Raw genomic sequence first — 20,649 nt, 5'->3', positions numbered from 1 at the left:
CCAGTGGCTTAAGGAGTGAAAGTTGGTCATCAACAAGATCTCCCAACTAAGTCCAGTGGACCCATCGACCAACAGCAGGTGTGGTCCTCCAGACATTCTGGGGGTTGTGTGTGAATGAAGTAGCCACCAAAACATTAAAATGTGGTGTTCACTTAAATTGGCTACAACTTGCCATTTTCATCTGTGCGTCAGTGGCTAACCATGACAATATCTTTGAAAAATGTTGGAGTGCAAGAGGTCAAATGACTTTATTGTAAAATGCCTGGCATTAGAAAACAACAACAACTTATAGAATATTTAAAAATTGTTGAAATATCTCAGCAAGGAGGGTTTGGCAGGTTGCAAAAAAATCAGCAGTTAAAAGGTTAAATAACAGGTACAAAAAAATAAATTGATGCTGTGTTACTTATGAGTTAAAATTGCCTGTGGGTGTAGGAGTGAGCAAATCTACAGTTCTCAATTATCTGACTCTTCTCCAGTCCTATTAGGCTCAATAAGTAGGACTCCACTGAATATAGTGTATATTTATTTATTTATTTATTTATGTCTATAACAGGGCAAGCCCCAATTATAATAGACAGTACAGATATTCGTTTACAAAAAAAAAAAAATAGCTAACATGAAAAAAAGAGATGAAACAGATACAAGTGTAAATACAAATTAAAATGGAAAATGAGAAAGGGAAAGAAAAAAAAAGAACAGACAAATAGATACTACCTAAATAAGAGATACAGATATAGATATAAATGAAAAATACAAAATAAAATAAATGAAAAATAGCTAAATATAGATATCATAGCCAAAAATTTAAGTAGCTATAATTGACAAAGTACAGAGTAACAAATAGCAATATTATATAAAATGAACTACCTTCAGTATATTAATAAGAAAATGTTTGTATTCCTGTAAGAAATGCAGAAATCTAGATCCCATGTTTTACATATTTCATTGAAATTTGAACACATTTTTAACACTGGTGAATTTTTATGTGCTGAAGTGTTTGGTTTTTTTTATAATATAACAATTGACGATTTCTTAAATGTGATGTTCTAGCGTTAATCTGGATTTGTGATAATATTTCGCTATTATCAAGTAGACCGTTGAATATTTTATATAATAAAAGTTGTTCAGCAAGTAATCTGCGACTGGCAAGAGACATTAAATTAAATTCAGCAAGTAGATTGTTGTACGAAATTTTGTTATGGAGGGCTGAACAATGATATCTTCTAAAATACAGATATCTAGAGAATCGTTTTTGAATTTTTTCAATTTGATTACTATGTGATTTGCAAGTGGGTGACCAAATTACAGAGGCATATGACCCAACTTCTCAAGATCAGTTTTCTTCTCAAGTTCTGAGTTGTTTTATGAATGAATATTCTGTGTATACTGTAATCGGGATTATAGAGAACTGAGAGTGGCAATTTTGTATGAAGATTTGTAAAAGTGCTTCCAAATCTTATACAAGCCTGCAATTGAAGTGTCAACTAATATAAACTTTCCGTAACTAATCAGAATCTTGAAAAACTGCACAGTAAATATATTTGTTGTGATTGCAGATAGAGACAATGTGTCGGTTGGATGATGAGGCTGAGGATGGGTCAGGTGTCGTGGAGGAGTGTCTGAAGACAGCATTCAATAACCACCGCATCATGAACTCTGGCTGCAAGTTGGAGGTGGCAAGTCTGATTGAGGAGGCAAAGGCAGACATCCACGTGGACCCTCTCCTGCACCAGGCTTGTGGCATCGATGTGTCCAAGTTCTGCCGTGACATTCCCCAGGGAGCAGGACGCCGTGAGTACACACAGTCTTTTGTTGAAATGGTGGTGGAGGTGGTGGTAAAAGAAGGGAAATTTTCCCAGTTTTAGAATAATCTTTGGTAAGACTCTTTCTTTTGATACCATTTGATATAGCTCCAGAATGCCACTACATTGTACTTGAACCATTCATTGCTAGATGCATGAAAATATTACAATCACAATAAAAACAGAGAATCCGCTCCATGGAAGATCATAGACCCAAGAAGGCGACACTCCACAAGCGTAAGAAACCGAACCAGAGCAAGAAGCAGCTCAAGAAGCCGCGAGACAACGAGCACTTGGCTGACACCCTGGAAACGTACGTTGACAAGTGAAGATCGGAAAAGTGAGAATGGGATTGATTATTTCTTGTGATGTTGGTAGAGGAGACTGATGCTGTTGACTGAACACGAAGACCGGTAGACAATGCGTGTGCATTGTGTGCGACTGAAATGATGACGAAAAAAAGTGTATCATGTAATCCCTACTAAAAGAGAAGTTCACTATTACACTGCAAAAACTATTATAAATTTTATGTTATTCTTATTAAAATAACAAATAGGAAAAAAAAAATTTCTCACACTAGTTTATTAAACCTTGTCGGACTGTAAAGAAAACAACTATCGCAATGTCCATATTTTATATGTTGTACAATATTATAGTATTTTCCTACCAATTCTTTTCTATTATTCTATTAAAATTATAGCATATAGCCTATTAATCTGTTGTATCCTGTAGGATATCTTGTCAATTTAAGGGTTAACTGGTCAAACAAAATTGATCTTTTTATTTTGTCCACAATCTGGAGTATAGAATTATCTCTTTTTGCCTGTGAAAAAAAAAAAAATGTCTATATATCTGGATTAGTTTCCGATGTATGCTCAAAAATATGCATCAGTAGAATTCTGGATAGCACCGTCTGTTGTTAAGTTTTTTCGCTCATTCTTCGAAACTAACCATTTCCCCCATAAATAAAAAAACAGTTAAAGATAATTGCATAAAATTTTGCATGGTTATTATAAATATCTCATGATCTAAAATGTGAATAAATATTTTTGTCTTATTATTAATAAAAAAAAATCACAATAAAAATAAGAAGCATGCTTTTTGCTAATTTTTTCAGTTTTCTTCACATTTAGTCACAATTGCAACCATTTGAAGCTAGTTTCATTAATGTGAATTAATGCTATAAATAGCTATTACCACAATAAATTGTATTTTCAACGAAAGACAAGTGATTTCAAAGAATGTGTAATCTTTTTTTTAAATTCGAATAATTTTTTCAAATTTTGTTTCATTCTTCAGGACATGGCCGGAAACATAATTTTTTTATGGCCTGGGATAGGCCTACTGTGAACCGCACATGCGCAGTATTGATCTTGGCTTTCATCTGCTATAGAGCACGTGGACTAGAGAGTATAATTCTGATTTCCATGCAGGGAGAAAGAGAGCATCAGCTGATTGTAATATTTCGATTTTTGACTTTAATTACAATGATTGCTGGTTACCATTGAATTTAAATAGGTTGTGTTGAACATAAAATTGTTGACATTTTTTTTCCTTTCAGTTTCATGGGGAAACTAATTTCTGGAAAAACGTTTGTGGCAACATTGTCACACTGCTGTTGCAAAGAAACATTTGCCAATGTGAAATTTTCACTAAACTTGTGAGAATCATTACACGATTTTTGCTAAAAATTGTAAAATAAAATTGAGCTTTGAGGTTGTTTAGACATATCAAAAAACCCTGGAACGATAATGTGAAGTTCATATTAAAAATATGGACTGTCAAATGCACAAAACATTAAATGAACATTTCACAATAAATCAGAATTCAAGCTAATGAACGGGTGAATACCGCTCTTAAAATGATTTTAAAATCGACAATGCATACTACAGAACTGTCAAAACAACCTTTTCAATATGTTTCACCCAACAAGTTAAATTTCATATTGTATCAGCTTCATTTTTATTACAAGGCCGATACTAGGTGGTAGGTCTCTATAATAAAGATAGCATTGTTATAATTTGATGTGTACATGGATTATATTGAAGGATGGATAGGACTGTGCCTTATGTCGATGGAGATTTTGTTACTCTGACAATGAAAAATAATTATAGAAGTGGAAATAAGTATAGATAAAAAAATAATGAAATCTAAATATGTAATTTTTTTAAAAAGTTCAAAAAAGGAGGGGTGGGTTCAAATCCCCTCTCTTGTATATGCCACTGGGAAGAATATTGTAACTTTTACTTCAAACAAGAATGTAATTTTTATTTCAAAACAACAATAATCACTTTCACAATTTAATTTAAACACTCCCGTCAACAATGGGATTTCCACTCCACACAGCAACACAGTATTCATTACTGCACTCCACAGACGACAATGGCAATTCACTTGGATTATTGCGAACAACAGTGTACTGCTAATCTTAACTAATGTTCACAAAGCACTATTTACAAAACAGAACTGTCAGTTCTCAGTTCACAGTTCGTTTGCCTTGGCTAGTTCTTCTAGCTCAGTCACTCGAGTTCACAGTATCTCGAACCCCAGACCTCCAGAGACAGTCCACTGAACTTCGAACTCAGGTCCCCCAACTGCGGTCCACTGCACTCGAACTCAGGACTTCAGGCGCTCACACAGCTGCGGACACACTCAAGTCGAACTCTGGTCTCGAAGCTGGCTTCACTGCTACACAAGCCAGCTTTCCACTGACTATAACAACAACAACTGCTCAAGTTCACTCGTTTGTCGTATTTTATAACCAAACCATAGTTTCGAGAAATTACGATTTCACGATGTCTGCAGATGCCGAGAAGATGGCGCCAATCCAGACTTCTCTGGATTTCTCCCCTCAGTCACCAGCTGCTTACTTCTCCCTCTCTCCCGCTGCCCAGAATGCCGCTGTTCGCCTTACGTCTTGCCACATCGTAGCGAGCAGCGTTTCGTGTCCGCTCTACGCCGCGCCCTCAGCACTCCACGGAGCTCGCTTCTGCCGGACGCACACGAAGTTCCCCGAAGGCTCGAGATTATTCGGCCTGTCATCACAATATTTAGAAAGTAGGAAAATTTTCACATATTAAGCCTTGAGCACTGAGTTTCCAAACTTGATAATGTGACCATCGTTATTTATATTATTAAGAATGGTAGGAAGAAGAAGGTATCCTCTTTAGATGACATGAAGACACGTGGGGAGCATGAAGATAGAACTCATGCCAGGATTAAATCTGCTTATGGTTCGACAGTTGAGTGACTTACAGCATCATGAACCATGAAGATTGATATGACCCAGCCATGATGTTACTGTGAAGACCTTTTGGTTTCTAATGTTCTACTCCTTTGACAGCATATTCTTTCCTTCAGTTCGAGCAATCCCATTTGCATTTCTGAAGAAATGCACAGCATGAAACATGAAGACTGGAATCGGTTTAATCACAATGACATGTTGCTACTTAATTGTGTTGACAGACATCCAGTGCCTGCAGAATGTGTTGCAAGATTCCACCAAGTCTCTGCAGCGGGACTGTCATGAGATGCTGACAAAGCGCATGGAGATGTTCAAGAATGCTGCCCTGGTAAGCCATTTTGCATTTTTAAAATAGGGATAAATAAAGGGATATTAGTGAGGAATTGTCTTGTCAGTAATACAAAATTAAGGCTGTCAGCTTCTATTAAAGACTTTTGTAGTGGATTGTGTTGTAAGTAAATGTTGCATTTACTCACACCCTCCTACTCCAGATTTTTAGGAGATGCTTTTCAGAATTTTATTTTCTTCGCGAAATTTCTCCTTTTTATTTTACACCTTCGCGTGTAAAAAATTGATTTTTCATTTTTCTTACGTTAATTTAATATGAACTCTAACCTTTAAATCTGCGAAAGAAATTGAAGATATCTATAAAATTCAGCAAATTATGCATTAAAATATCCTGCCATGCAAACACAATATCACTCAGCAATATATAATTTTATCGTTCATTTTCTCAAAACTGTATTTTTCAAAACTTTTTAAATCATAGCTTCCACAATTTTTAAAACAATTGCATGATATTTTCCATGGCCCCTTTTATTTTTTGGAAGATCAACAAATGGTAACTCAATGTTTAACTTATCTTTAACAGAAATTAAAAACAAAATAATGAGCAATTTCTTGAAAATTTAAGTGTAGGGAGAAGCATTTTTTTTTCCCTTGTTGATATTCAAACTACTGAGCTAGGACTTGCTAACATGAATGTTATCTTTAAGGAGAAGGGGAGAACCTTGATAGTAATATTCTTAAATGGCATTTTGGTACAAATACCAAAATGGAAATTTTTAAAATTCGGAATTCCAAAATTTGTTAGTGTAGACAAATATTTTTTCTTTTAGATTGAATAGCGATTTTAAGATATTAAGCATATAAAATTTCATCAAAATAAGGCTTAAGGAATGAAGAAATACAATTTATAAAACATACATATTTTTAACGGTGAAAAGTGTATGTAACTCCATAAACAAAATTAGACCTTCTTTTCCTTTCAGGAGTGTCATTTGTATTTCTAGTATTGAAAAATTGTGGATGAGAAACTCAATTCCGTTAGAGATCTGTAATGAAAACCACCTATGATTCCTTTTACGACAAGAAAGATGATTTGGATTTGTTGTCTGTTGAAAGTAGTGGAGTGTAAAATACATGTACATTTATTTTCCTTACATAATTAACAAATTAATTTTAATATGAAAATTTAACAGGCAAAGTTTAATGCCATGATCTGAGATCAGTAAAGGTCAAGATAAAGACATTATGACTGACATACAGCAGTATAAAGATAACTACAAAATTTTCCATAATTACTGAAATTATATTTATATATATTTGTAGCTGTTTAGTATTAAACTTTGATTTGATTAGTACATGAATTGTTGTATGTTATTTGTGATCAAATTATTCTCGATATTTTGGAGTTCTTGCATAATTTTCTTCTCCTTGATTTTTCGCCTCTGAATTTTGAAAAGAAAGGGGGAAACTAGGCGAGTAAATACGGTAATTATAAAAGTTAGGATTATAAGTTTCTGTTAATGTATGTGACTTTTTAATTCTAGTTTAACCACCACACACCCGACAACAATGTGACTTTTATTCTTAATAATTCACCCTACAACAGTGGGTATTCCACTCAACACAGCAACACAATAGTCGTTATTGCACCCCACACGAAGACAATGGTAGTACACATCGTGTATTATTGAGAAGAATAACAATGTACTCGTAATTTCAATTAATGTTCACAATGCACTATGTGCAGAACAAAAATGTCAGTTCTCAGTTCACAGTTTGCTCACCTTGGCTAGTTCTTCTAGCTCACTATGCGGTTCACTGCACGTCGAACCCAAGTCTTCCAGAATGCGGTTCCACTGCACTTCTAACCCAAGTCTTCCAGATGCCGTTCCACTGCACGTCGAACCCCTGTCTTCCAGATGCTCTCGAAGGCTGGCTTTTTTGCTCTCTCGAAGACTCACTTGTAGACTTGAAGACTCAAGACTGACTGACTCTCTGTCTGCCACTAGCACTTTTATTTATTACAGCATAACTTCTGGAATATTCGATTCGCGTGGCTTTCAGAATCTTCGAAAGAGATCCGCTTCTCGACAGCTAATACACTTGCTAAGAAGGGTACCAAGCTACTACAAACTTCAAATCATTCGGTTATCTACAATAATGTAACCCACTTTATACATCAAGCATATAAAACCGAACATGTCCAACTCTTGAATCAGCGATCCCAGAGTAGCCAATGGATGGCTGAATTCAGCAATCTTCCACACTGGCCATGGAAGAAAGCTGTAGCCATGTTCTGAGTCTGCACAGGACAAGATTGCCTGGCTAGGCACCTACATCGTATCAGCATTAAGAATAGCCCCAATTGCCCACTCTGCACCCTATTAAATCCTATGGATCTACCCCCCACCTTCAGATATGCCCAGCCTTGACTAAGAACAGCGCATGGAAAAAGTACTGGGAAGCAATACACCTGCTCCAAGACTCTTGATCTCCTTTTGTTACCTTTTATTAACTATGTTCTGTTTGGTATTTTCTTCTTCATTTGTAAGTGAATGACTTTGTATCAAGTGCTTGCTGCATTAAATAAATAAATTAATAATTTCTAGAATTAGTCCTAAATCTGTAATCACTGTAATGTTTTTAAGTAATGTAGAGCAATATCACAAAAAAAAAAGATTGTGTCTTTAAATATCTGACTACAAGTGGTGAACTACTTTACTTTTGACTATTGTATCATTGATTCCAAACATCCTAGTAAATGTGTTGTGCACAAAGTGACTGTTGGACAAATTTTTCCCATTTCCTTTTGTGTTACCTCATATTCTATTCCCACAATATTTTTTTTATTACAATATGATCATATTTGAAGTCTGATTAGTGTAATATGTAGCTGATCAGCAATGTATACAATGAAGGGGAAAGAAACTGGCCATCCTACCCAGGGCTGGGCAGTATTTGAAATACATGTATTTGAAATACATTTGTAATTTGTAAAGATTTTCGAAAGTATTTTGTATTTAAATACATAACGTTGATATATTTTGTATTTCAAATATTCAAAATACTTTTTTCTTTTTCTTGTCCTTCAAGTTTTGGATTTGGATTTGAAGAATGAACTTTTGTCTTATTTGCCTACCCATTTCAGATGTGCTAGCCATACACTTAGTTTTCTTGCCGTAAAGAAATCTCCAACAGCATCAAGGATCCATCACCTAACACTTGCTAAATGTTCAGCATTATGGAATGCGTCTAGGAGACCCAAATCCTCAGAAATTATATCAGATCTCTTGAAATATTCATTAAAGTTTCCTTGCCCAACTCGATGGAATTCTCTTTATGACTCAATCTCTCAAATATTGCAATTCAAACATGATATAAACAGTATATGTGAAAAACTGGGATTGCCAACCTTCAAAGATGTTGAGTTTCAGTACCTTGAAGAATATTGTGCAGTTCTGAAACCCATTGCCGTAGCCCTTAATTTAATGCAAAATGAGAAGACGTGCTATTACGGCCAACTTTTGTCCACATTAATGTCCCTCAAAAACAGATTACATATTCTGTTATCTAGCAATCTACACCATCTATTCCAAGTAACTCCAATCCTAATAAGTTCGCTTTCATCAAGATTTAAAGCGATATTTAATCTGACCCCAGAATTAAATTGAGCTATTTTGGCAGCTTGCTTCCACTCATCATTTAAGATGGATGGCTACTTTGGCTTCACCAAATGATAAGAGGATACAGAATATGTGTGTGAAGTCAGCTGAGCAGTTCTCTGCTACACCTTTTGTCAGTTCAGACGATGAAAACGAAAACAATTCTTATGTTTTCAACTCAAGTACAACAGACTTTGAAAAGCAAAAAGAAAAGAACTTTTCTGCTGCGGAGTATGAGCTCATACAATTCTTCAATGGCAAAGAGACAACCCTGTGCACTCTAGAGAATTACCCAACAGTGAAACAAGCGTTTATAAATATAATACAAGTTTGTGTTCCTCTGCGCCTGCAGAAAGATTGTTCTGTCTTGCAGGATATATTCATTCACAAGCAAGGGGACCCTTATCTGATAAACTTTTTGAGGAACTGGTTTATTTGAAAGGGAGCAGTAATTATTCATATGTAGCATAATTTCATTGCTGACTAAGTAAAGGAAGAATGTTCAGTTATAGTGTTTGTATAAAACTTCGAGGTAAAATACTTTTAATGTTAATATAATATTTTAGATTTTCAGTAATATTCTTATTTCTTTAGACCTATATATTGTATCGAGTATTTGAAATACAAATGTATTTTGGTTAATTTTTTAAAAGTATTTTGTATTTGTATTTGAAATAGTTAGATGTCAGTATTTTGCCCAGCCCTGATCCTACCCTATTATCTCCTGACCTAGTTGTCTCATAAGTGGTGCCTTATTGGTATTACTTGTGGGGTTCAAACCTGTCTTCGGATTGTTGACTAAACAACAATCATATCACTGATTAAAAATGTTGTTAGCTAAAAGGGTGTATTTATTGAATAATTTCCTGTTGTGTTGAGGTGATGGAGCCCAAGACAATAGAGGAGCTGTACTCCCAGATGGCACGCTCTCCTGCCAGGCGATACTTCCTGATTGTGGCATTCACTGTTGTGGGCATCATCTTTATTGCGGGACTATTCTGTGGCCGCACAATGCGACGAACGCTGATCATGAAGAACAAATAGCACAGTCACCAGGCAGAGAGTGGCTTTATGTGCAATCAGGACCTCAGACTCTAAATCAACTTTACATAGTTTGTTCTGATTCATGATAGCTCTTCCTGCAGTCGTACCAACTTGTTTAATTTAATTTCTGGGAAGCTTCGAGTATTAATGTGTGTGTGAGTGAATGGGGAAAGTGTTTTCATGCATATGTTTGTCGCGTTCTGATGATCCGACCTTTTGATCATATTTTCATTATGAAAGCTACCAAATTTATGGTATTGAAGGAGCCATTTTCAAACATGAACTTTTTATAAAGCCCCTGAGATATGATTTGTACATATGTAAAAATGTATTAACTATTGTCAATGTTGCACATTCTACAGGGTGTTTCACAGTGGGCGCAAGTATAGGTCAGTTTGGACATGCCAGAGAAATGCAAGGTTAAGGACTAAGCTTTTTGTGTTAGAGAATGATCTACGATTTCAGTTTCATTGTGATTGAATTACTTTTATTTATATATATATATATAGCTCTTGAACTGAGTTGTGGAAGGAAATAACTTTATGTATTTTATTTTGTCTTATTATTTTTACGAAATTCCCTATTGGTTACTTCTTCAAGGAAATGTGTGTAAGTTAAGTATACAGTTTTGCACGAAGATAAGTCCGAAAGTAAGGTTTTGAATTGCAATATACCTGGATCATAATATACCCAGATAGGTCGGCCTTATAGGCTTTGACGTTAACTTTTGTCAGGTTTGCTACGCTGCCATCTAGTTGTTGCATAAGGAGTCACGTCATAATTCCCATTTGAATTGCATTAGCGACTATACTGCCATCTCGTGTTCGTTTACGGCGGACGGGTGGCGATCTTGGCGGTTGTTCTCTTCAAAATGCTGCTGATTTTAACATAGCGATGAGTTATCTGTTATATATATGATCTAGGGTACTATGTACGTACAGTAGAATCATGATTATCCGTCACCTTATTAACCAATCTGCGGATTATCCAACCATTTTTCTTTCTGTTTTGCTGCAGAAAAAATGTAGTACTGTAACTTACATTAATACATATTTTTTCTAGAGAGAGTTATTACAACCTTAACTCTTACACAGTACTTATGCCGCTGCCGGCAACAGGAATAGTTACTTGTGATATTTTTCCCAACTTGCAAAATAGTTACTACCTGCTTTCAAAGAAATGACCTCAAGAACTTTCACACAATTCATAGAAAACCCGTGCACCATTGTCCTTATTCTACTGTTCCAGTGGCCGTACCATATAACTTCTATGCAAAATGTCTTCCACTGGTGTAAAAAAAAAAATTTGTTTTGCCGAGTACCGGCATCGAAAAATATTTGCAAATTAAGCTGCTTGGGAAAAGAAAAACTATGTGTCATCTCGCATCAGAATACAGGAATGACGATAAAACTATGCGCGATTTATTAAAAAAATCAAGGATAAAGTATATAAGTATGTAAAGCTACAACACAAGACCTGCACTATCCCTATCTTTCCGCGGACAACCAACACGAGTTTTTTTGGCCCATAAAATCTCGTTGTTGACAACTGAACTTAAATTAGTAAACTTTTGATCCACTATCTAGTATGTTAGACACGACCATGGAGGAAATTACGAAACTATGTGTATTATGCATATAATTTAGGAAAATATTGTGAGTTTTAATTCAAACAATAATGTAACTTTTATTGCCACAAGAATAATCACTTTCTATAATCGAATTTAAACACTCCCGTCAACAATGGGATTTCCACTCCACACAGCAACACAGTATTCGTTATTGCACTCCACAGAAGACAATGACAATTCACTTGGATTATTGAGAACAACAATGTACTGCTAATCTTAACTAATGTTCACAAAGCACTATTTACACAACAGAACTGTCAGTTCTCAGTTCACAGTTCGTTGCCTTGGCTAGTTCTTATAGCTCATTCACTCAAGTTCACAATATATCGAACCCAAGCCTTTTAGAGACAGTCCACTGCACTCGAACTCAAGTCTTCCAACTGTGTTGCTTCCGCCTGGACCCTCGCACAGTTGCGGACACACACTCAAGTCGAACTCCGGTCTCGAAGCTGGCTTCACTGCTACACAAGACTGACTGGCTTGTTGACCAAAAACTGACAACTGACTCGCTCCTTGTTCGCTTCTCCTATTTATCACTAAACCATAGTTTCCGGAAATTACGATTTCGCGAACAATCTACAGATGGCGAGAGGATAGCACTTCCTGAAACTTCTCTGGATTTCTCCCCTCTGTCGCAATCGCTTTAATTCCCCCTCTCTGCCGCAACCCAGCGTGCCGTCGTTCCCCTTATGTCCGTCCCTTCCAGTTTGCGTGGCTGCAGCTGCCGCGCGCCTCGATCCTTCCACACGCCCCCCACCCTTTGTGGGACGGGTGATCGACTCCCGGCTGTCACAATATTTTATGATGCGGATTATCCAATTTTTTTCATTGACCATTCATTCCATCCTATTCATTACCACAGATAATAGAGGTTATACTGTATATATTCAGTTTGTCTTGTTGATCTGGTAACTTCTTTCATTCACCTCATATGCCATTTTTGTTATGATATTCTCTCTGAACCAGCAGAACGCAGAGTCACACTTACGTAGAAGTCATAAAACTAACCATACACAAGCAATAGAAATAGAGTATTATCTGGACCTGGTTGAAGATTCCAAGAAAAGTGACATTCCAGAATATGTCCTAAAATTGCTAACATTGGAATCTATTCATAGTTAGATTCCCTAAGAAAGAATGACTTCATATTTTCATTGATGGATCCCTACTGCCCAGCCAAAATAGAGCAGGCGCTCTAAATGTCCACATTTTTCGTTTTATAAATCCTTAAGTTATGGAGCTACAAATTTTGATGAAGTTGAAACCATCTATTCGTGGTTTATCTGGTAATGAAGCTTCTGACTGTCTTGCTAAGAAGGGAAGTAAAATCTTACAAAACTCCAAGCCAACTTAATCATTTTTAACAGCTTGAAGATTAATCAACTCAAAATATCTGTCTCTCACTGTACAAAAAATATAATTCCTCAATATCCTATGAAAAGTGCAGTTGCATCCTTTCGATTACTCACAGGACTTGACTCTTGGTCAAAACACTTGAACAAAATTTGAATTATTTCTTCACCACTTCGTCCATTGTGCAGTCTTCAGAAAGAAATGGATCAGAATCATCTTCAGAGATGTCCAGCTCTTTCCTCTAAACCCACTGTGTGTGAGAAAAATTGAAGAGCAAGAGAGTTAATGGCTTTATTGCCAAGAACTCAGCATTAGTTAAACAGCAACAACAATTGTATGGGTGCTGAGTCATGCGAGAATAAAAAGTAATAAGTAATATCACTTAACTCATAATGGAGGAGTACACTCCTCATTTGTGGGACCAGTACTATTTTGTGGCTATTTCAAGAGTCATTTAAAATTGGAAATGTGGATCTGGGAGGAAAACAAGAAGGCGCATAACATTTCTAGTATGAAAGAAGCAAAAAATATTTTATAACTTATTTACAAAAGAAAATGAAACGCTTTCGATTTTTTAGAAGACTAGAACCAGGACTGATTACTAGTGGGGACTTGGGATACAGCTGCTTCGTCATCTTAAGACCCTTCTGCCCAATTGCAAGTATCTTGAAGGCCGTGAATGTGTTTACCAACCAGGTGGAGGATCACATTGAGAAGGTGAACAGTATTTTCACACTCACTAATTGATAATGCGAGACATGACGGAGAGGTAGGCTATTTCATACTTTAAGATTATCCTAAAATAGACTAACGTAGTAGGAACATAACAATGTTTATATTACATTGTCTAGAGTAAACTATATTTCACAGGAGAAGATCCGTACTCTTCAGTAGACTCAAGACAAGTTACTTATCCGCTACTCCAGTCTGACCAGTAGGAGTACTTTGTTTTTGCGCACTTTGAAACGGCCAGTAGCGGACGGTGGGTTTGAAAGTTCAGGAGGCCAAGATGTGAATGATGAGAATATAAAAATGTAAGACCTGTGACGTACCTCATTACCAAGCGCAGAATTTATAGATTTTAAGAAATTAAAATTAGGTTTTCCAATTTATGTTTTAGGATTTTAAATCTTATGTTTAGGAATTTATATGATTTTACGGGAAAAAATAAAAATAAACAACATACTGTTAATATATTACAACGGCTTGGTAAAGATTGCCACTCTTTGGGACACTTTAAGTCCTAACCTACGAATTAGGTCATATTACATTTAAGAATGTTATTCTTTGCTACAGAAAAGGAACAAGAAAAACAATATTTCGAGAGTAACGAGATAGCAACAAAATTGATTCGAACCTAAAAATCCGGGGCTTGGTCATTACTATTACATAGTCTAATTTTACAGCAAATCAACTCAACGATCCTCTTTCTTTGCAAACCGATCAAATAGGTCATAACATACTGAATAACTGCTACTAGAAGAAGCTAGAGACAAATCTGCATTTGTTTCTAAACTCGATATATTTAAAGTACTGTATAAGTAAATACATCTCGTAACACAAAAGAATAAAATAACAAGAACACCCACAAACAAGAGAAAATCTAACAACATAAATGAAAACTTTTACGCAGGGAGAGAAAACTAACAACACGTCACTCAATTTTCTAAAACCAAGAAGAGAGAAAGAGAGCTTCCCAATACAGCCGAAACCGGCCATGACTAAGCAATACAGTTGTCAGCGGTGGGTAGGACGTCTCCAAATTGGCTCCCTTCGCGCGTTCTAATCAAGTTTAAACACTCTTCTAACCAGCTATCTTATTGGTTGAACTGCTGTTGTCATGGTTACCGGGGAGTAGCATAATGTAGCCGACTCCTCTCTCCCGCCTCTCGCATAGACACTGCAGGCTGCTAGATATCGACTATACAGGTTACAGCGCTACCTGTTATTTTTCAGTACGAATTATTTGTACTATCTACAGTATAGCGAGCGGGCATCACCAACTGGATGTAGTCGACTTTGTGTAACTTACATCTTAGTCATAGTGAATAGTAAAATTAATATAAAAGGAAAAATGTTAGTCATTTGCTGTAACTTGTCTGTGATCTTATTTCAGCTGAAATTATTACTGCCATATTGTGTTCTGGTAAAATATTAGGGGAGGCTCGGCCTTCCTTGCCTCCCCTGAAAATCCGCCGCTGGTTTTGCCCATTTATAGCTAACACATGCATTAAGAAATAAGAGACATTATATTGAGGTTGAAGTAAGGATTTTTGTACCATTTTATAGATATATTAGATTGCGAGATTTCAGAGCTCCTTGTTGGCTCTGTCGTCAGGGAAAGCAAGCAAAGGAAAACTTAAAGAATTAGTTCTCAATAGAAAGAGAAAAAAAAAAGTTTACTTTCTGAGGTACGAATAACTAAATCATGATTGTAATATATGTGAAACATCTCGTTTATTTGTGACATGAACCAGGACAGAAGATTTTTGGGGTGGCAAGATATCGAGAGAGAAAGACATGTATATTTTGTATGAAATATTATGTATTGCACATTACTATTTTCTGTGTATACTGAGAGATAATTTTGTTCTTTCATTTTGATTAGTTACATGTAACTGACCTGTGATAAACAAGATACCTGATACAAATGAGTGATATGAAGGAAAGCAGTTTGCATCTAACAGTGAAAAAGAAATAGATTTCATGTAATGGTTAGTTTTAAAGTCATTTAAAGTATTTAGGTAATCATTTTTTATGAAGAAGTGACTTTATCAACCACCTGTGATAGGTAACATGAATATGATGATGAGTATATTTTCCTGAAGATGAAACCAGTAAGGAATTGAATAATTGAAGATGTTATGATCACAATTCAGTTCAAACCCTTCTCCCTACAGAACTGAGCAGTAATTCGCCCTTTAGTTATGACACAAGTTTAATGGCCGGTTTTTCCAAGTGTTGTTAGAAAATTTAACGACTGTTAAACTCTAAACAGTTTGTTAATTAATAAAATTGTATGTTTTCAACACCAGTTTGGTTTAACAGATTGTTAACAGTTTGTTAATGTTAAATGTAGGATTTCGGACAGTTAACTCGTTTAACAGTTAGTTAAATATGGCCGATGTCTCCACAGCTGTTCGAACAGAAGTTGCAAAATTAATATTTTGTCTCTCTCTGTAGGGAATGTTTAGCATATGACTGGTAATATAACATTTAAAAAAATAATTTGGACTGTTTAAATACATCAGTGTTATTTTATTTCTTTCGTATTTCGTATCCATAATAGCAATGAGGAAATTTAACCTTACTTTGTAATTATTATTCAGCACGTCACCTACCTGTTTCATTTGTTACCTGTTTGTTTATGGAGCGTGGCCTACTATAACAGGTTGTCATTTTATGCAAGTTTCATGACTCACTCTATAATATAGAATTTAAAGATTAATTTTAGCCAATCAAAAATTGTCTTACATGTGTAGAATCATTTCCAACTGCTGTTGAGTAGTTACAGTAGTGCTAACAGACATTATAGTTAAGTGTTGGTTATCTTAAACAAAATTATGTTGAACAAATGGAAAATGCATTAACAAAGCGTTAAAAATAAACAGACTGTTAATTTAACACTCGTTAAGCAAAATTAAACATTACTTGGACAAACTGGCCATTAATCCGGCAAAGTGCTGAGAGTTCGCGGATACAAGCAGTGGAGGTAGTGAGGGTAACTTGCCACTGGGACTCACTGTAGATAGCTTAAGCAAGCGTGTTGATGAATCATACATATCCGACAATTGTGGGCATTTGTTACATTTATTATAGATACATTTCACAATCTGTGTTAGTATAGACCAATCTTAACTTATGAATCATAATTTGTTTCTATAAATTGCCAATGGCAATTCTATAATGAATGCAGAACACTGTGTTACACCTTGTAGTTTTGAGTAATGCTTTTTTTTTTTTGTTGTGTTTATAATGAAATTTGAGACTGTAAAACATCACTTGATATTGTAGTTTGTGATTTAAGTCTTTAGTCGAACATTCCAGCTCCTAGAGCTGATCCAATTTTTGTTTTTGTTTTTTCTTTGCTATTGGAAGGGATTCCTAAATATTGGAGACACCTGTGTGCCCTGAATTGAAATCTTGTGTAACTAGATACGGCATTTATACAGGTTTGTAATTATTTTATTGTATATAAACTTAGTTCCTTTACACTTGTTTGATGACTGTTGCATTTTGTCTTGCCACTTGCTGAATGAGTCTCAGGCTGTGGACTAAGTATATCTTAAATATAGGCTATTGCGGTTGTGTATTCAGGCTTGCTCATTTAGAACCATGCCACCAAGTTTGAGACGCACTTATAGTGAGAGTTTGACGAAGTTAAGTGAAGATGTTGAGGCAGTTCACTTTTCCAGTTAGAATATGGCAGCTTTCATCAGACACTGTCATTATTATTATTGTCATCATTGTATCTTCTTCGTCATCATTGTTGTCATAATATTAACAAGACAGTGAAATATTTGTAACTCGAACTCCAAGGGGAATCTTAAATACTTTGAATTGCCCAAAATTTGACTTAACTAAAAACCGACTTAAGGAAAATCAATTGCATAATTAATATGGTGGGGAAAGGAACTGGTCATCTGCTTTACAGGGAGCTACTATCTGAAAGCCAGATTTGCATAAGCTGCTAAGAGTTGATTGCTGATTCCTCATTGAAGTCTGACAGCACAAAAACAGATTACTGGTGATGTAAAAGAGGTATTTGAAGCTTGTTTATCAAGGGAGGAAAAGACGGGGTTGGTGTTGATCGGACTGTTTCATCTGTCATAATATTTAATAGCAATGTCATAGGATCAACAGATTGCTTTGATTTCGGCGAGTTTGCTTGGATATCTTCAGATAAAAATTTAGTAATCTTATATTCGAAACTCGATTGTAGTTCCATCTAGCTAGAAATGAACGAAAATGACCGAGATTTAGCTGATGCTTATAATTTTAAAGGAGAGCAACCTTAGTTTGAGTACATATCCCACCTGCTGACATAAAATTAGTGGTATATTTGGCCCATATAAATTATATATATATATTTTTTTTTTCTAATTTAAACACCAAATATGTTTCTTTCTTCCATGACCTGGCTGTGAAACCGAACTTGTTCATGTAACATTGACTGAATTTCATGGTGGATATGATGTGATTTGTATTGCTCGATTTCTTCTGCTGGAAAGTTCTGCTTAGTCGAAACTATGGGTTTGATGAAAATGTGAAGGTTCCTCTTGCATTAAAGTTTTCATAGGGTTAGAACCATGCTACAATATGGGATGCTAACCTATAGAGCAGTAATCCTCATTCATGCATCTCATTGCACCATATTTATTGTGGGTTTTGTAAGCACATTACGTGTTCTTTATGAGCGGAGATTTTCGTTGCCTGGTGATGAATGGTGCAAGCTAACTATAGATTGTAAAAGGGAAATATTAATCTCTGTATTCTAAAGGAGGGGAAAGTCTGATTTTTATACAAGGGAAGGTTGTGACCAGAAAACGCAATATTTTAATGAAATCTGTACCAAATTATAGGGTTTGAAGATCAGACTCAAACACATTTAGGTTATAATTCGGAGATTCAAACCTGGACTGTCATACATAGTAGTCTGCAAAATTACCAGCCACACAATATGGGCTCTTGGTATATACAGAGTGATTTCTTTCAAAGTGTACAAACTGCAGGAGATGATTCCTGAAAGAATAAGGAACAAAAATTGTATAATGAATGTAGGTCGGGGAATGCATGCTTTCCTCACTAGAGAGCGGTGCTGTTCCCATGACGGTAGCGAGCATTTGTATCGGTAAATTACGTAGACATCCGCTTCAGTGGTAGTGCCGACTAAACCTAACGTGGACGTGTTTGTGTAGATAGTGCAGGGCTAAGTTACGATGGTCAGATACACCAATCGCGAACAGGCTGACATGGTATTTACATACGGACAAGCACATGGAAATGGGCTGGTCGATGGATCAGACAAGGAGGGCCAATTCCATGGCCTTCTCGGTCACCTGACCTCAACCCGTCAGATTTTACCTGTGGGGATATCTCAAAGCGGTTGTGTATGCTGAACTCATCCCGGACGTGCAGACACTGGAACAACACATTCGCGCTGCCTGTGTCGCTATCCAGATGCAGCCTGGAATATTTGAACGTGTGTGACAGTCTCTGCTACGGCGCGTACACGCATGCCTTGAGGCCCGTGGGAGTCAGTATTGTTGAAGGAATGAATAAATAAATACAGCACAGAACCTATGCATTTCCAGACATATGTTCATTATACAATTTTTGTTCCTTATCCTTTCAGGAATCATCTCCTGCAGTTTGTACACTTTGAACGAAATCACCCTGTATAAGCTGTAAGTGATGCATAGTAGAGAAACTATTTTAAAAAGTTATTATTTTGGGGAAATATCTTGCCACCTATCCCTAGAGTGTAGATGTATTTGTCTGTACTCTTCAAACCGTAAAACTTGATATGAATTAGTTAAGATAACTATGTTTCGAGATCATAGTTTTTCCTTTTTTTAGTCTCATATAAAAAATTCAATTCATTATAGACAATCACTGCAAAATTTTGAAGAAATGAACCCTTTTAATATTATGAGTCATAAGTCCTTTTGGCATAATTTAATTGAAGTAAGTCAATTTAATCGGATTTTTCCCTATAGGAAGCAAATGTGGCAATGTGATACCTGCCAAATAAACATTGGCAGAAGATATTAACCAAAAACTTATAGAGGAGAGAGAGGTTAGAAAGGAGACAGAGGTAATCACTTGGTAGAAGTGGTGTTATACTATATTGTAATTATTGTGATTCAGTGCAATACTTCTGAGAACTCAAACCTGGTCACAAGGTGCATTCTTCTGACTGGCTCGCATGGTGACACTTGACAACGAAGCAGTATGTTATTATGAAGGTCCTTCTGACTCCTCGAGCTCCAGGCATTGCTACTCCAGTAGGATGCACATATGTATGGAAACATGCGTACAGGATCTTGTGTGCGTGTATATTGATTAATTATGTCTTTTTGTTTACTAGATTTCTTTTCTGTCCTGATTATGTGAAGCATTATATATTTATAATTTCACATTAAATAAAAAATGTTCTTAATTTTGTATCAAAGATGTTATGATTGTTACCACACCTAAAAACCTTTCCCTGCTGCATTGGATTTCCTCCTGTCTCATGATACAGTGTTTTCACAAAGAGTGATAGAGTGTTGCACTCTCTGAAATGAGAGAAGAATAAGGCCGGGTGCACACAGAATCAGACACAATGTTTTGCTTTACAATGCCTCGTGACAGCTTAATATGGTCTGTTTGTGACAACTGATTTGCTGGCTGTGTGGGTTTGGAAAACTGACATAGGCTAGAAAATGGCGTCAATGAAGAGAACTGTGTATATGAGAAATTCTATTGTATTTGATTATTATTTCCTAAGACGCCTATGCCAAAAAATCTATACGATTGAAAGAGTCTTAAAATTAAATACTACTATGTAGTGCACAAACATCATTTTGTATATTTATGACTACTTTATGACTGACAATAAAGAAAAATAATATATTAAAT

The 20,649-nt window shown here is 35.8% G+C and overlaps 1 protein-coding gene across 1 annotated transcript in view; it reads left to right on the top strand.

Annotated features, from left to right (window-relative positions):
• The window catches only part of Glg1 (golgi glycoprotein 1), a 55,799-nt gene extending 35,599 nt beyond the window's left edge, over positions 1 to 20,200 (top strand). Inside the window, exons 10-12 of the mRNA XM_069842212.1 lie at positions 1,560 to 1,794; positions 5,271 to 5,377; positions 9,879 to 20,200. Of these exons, the coding sequence (XP_069698313.1) occupies positions 1,560 to 1,794; positions 5,271 to 5,377; positions 9,879 to 10,043 (507 nt within the window). The 3' untranslated portion in view covers positions 10,044 to 20,200. The remainder of the gene's footprint in view (positions 1 to 1,559; positions 1,795 to 5,270; positions 5,378 to 9,878) is intronic.
• The last annotated feature ends 449 nt before the right edge of the window (positions 20,201 to 20,649 follow it).

The sequence above is a fragment of the Periplaneta americana genome, chromosome 12 (genome assembly GCF_040183065.1).
Source record: "Periplaneta americana isolate PAMFEO1 chromosome 12, P.americana_PAMFEO1_priV1, whole genome shotgun sequence".
Lineage (NCBI taxonomy): Eukaryota > Metazoa > Arthropoda > Insecta > Blattodea > Blattidae > Periplaneta > Periplaneta americana.
The sequence above is the reverse complement of the archived record's forward strand: the minus strand, read 5'-3'. Positions and strand labels throughout refer to the sequence as shown.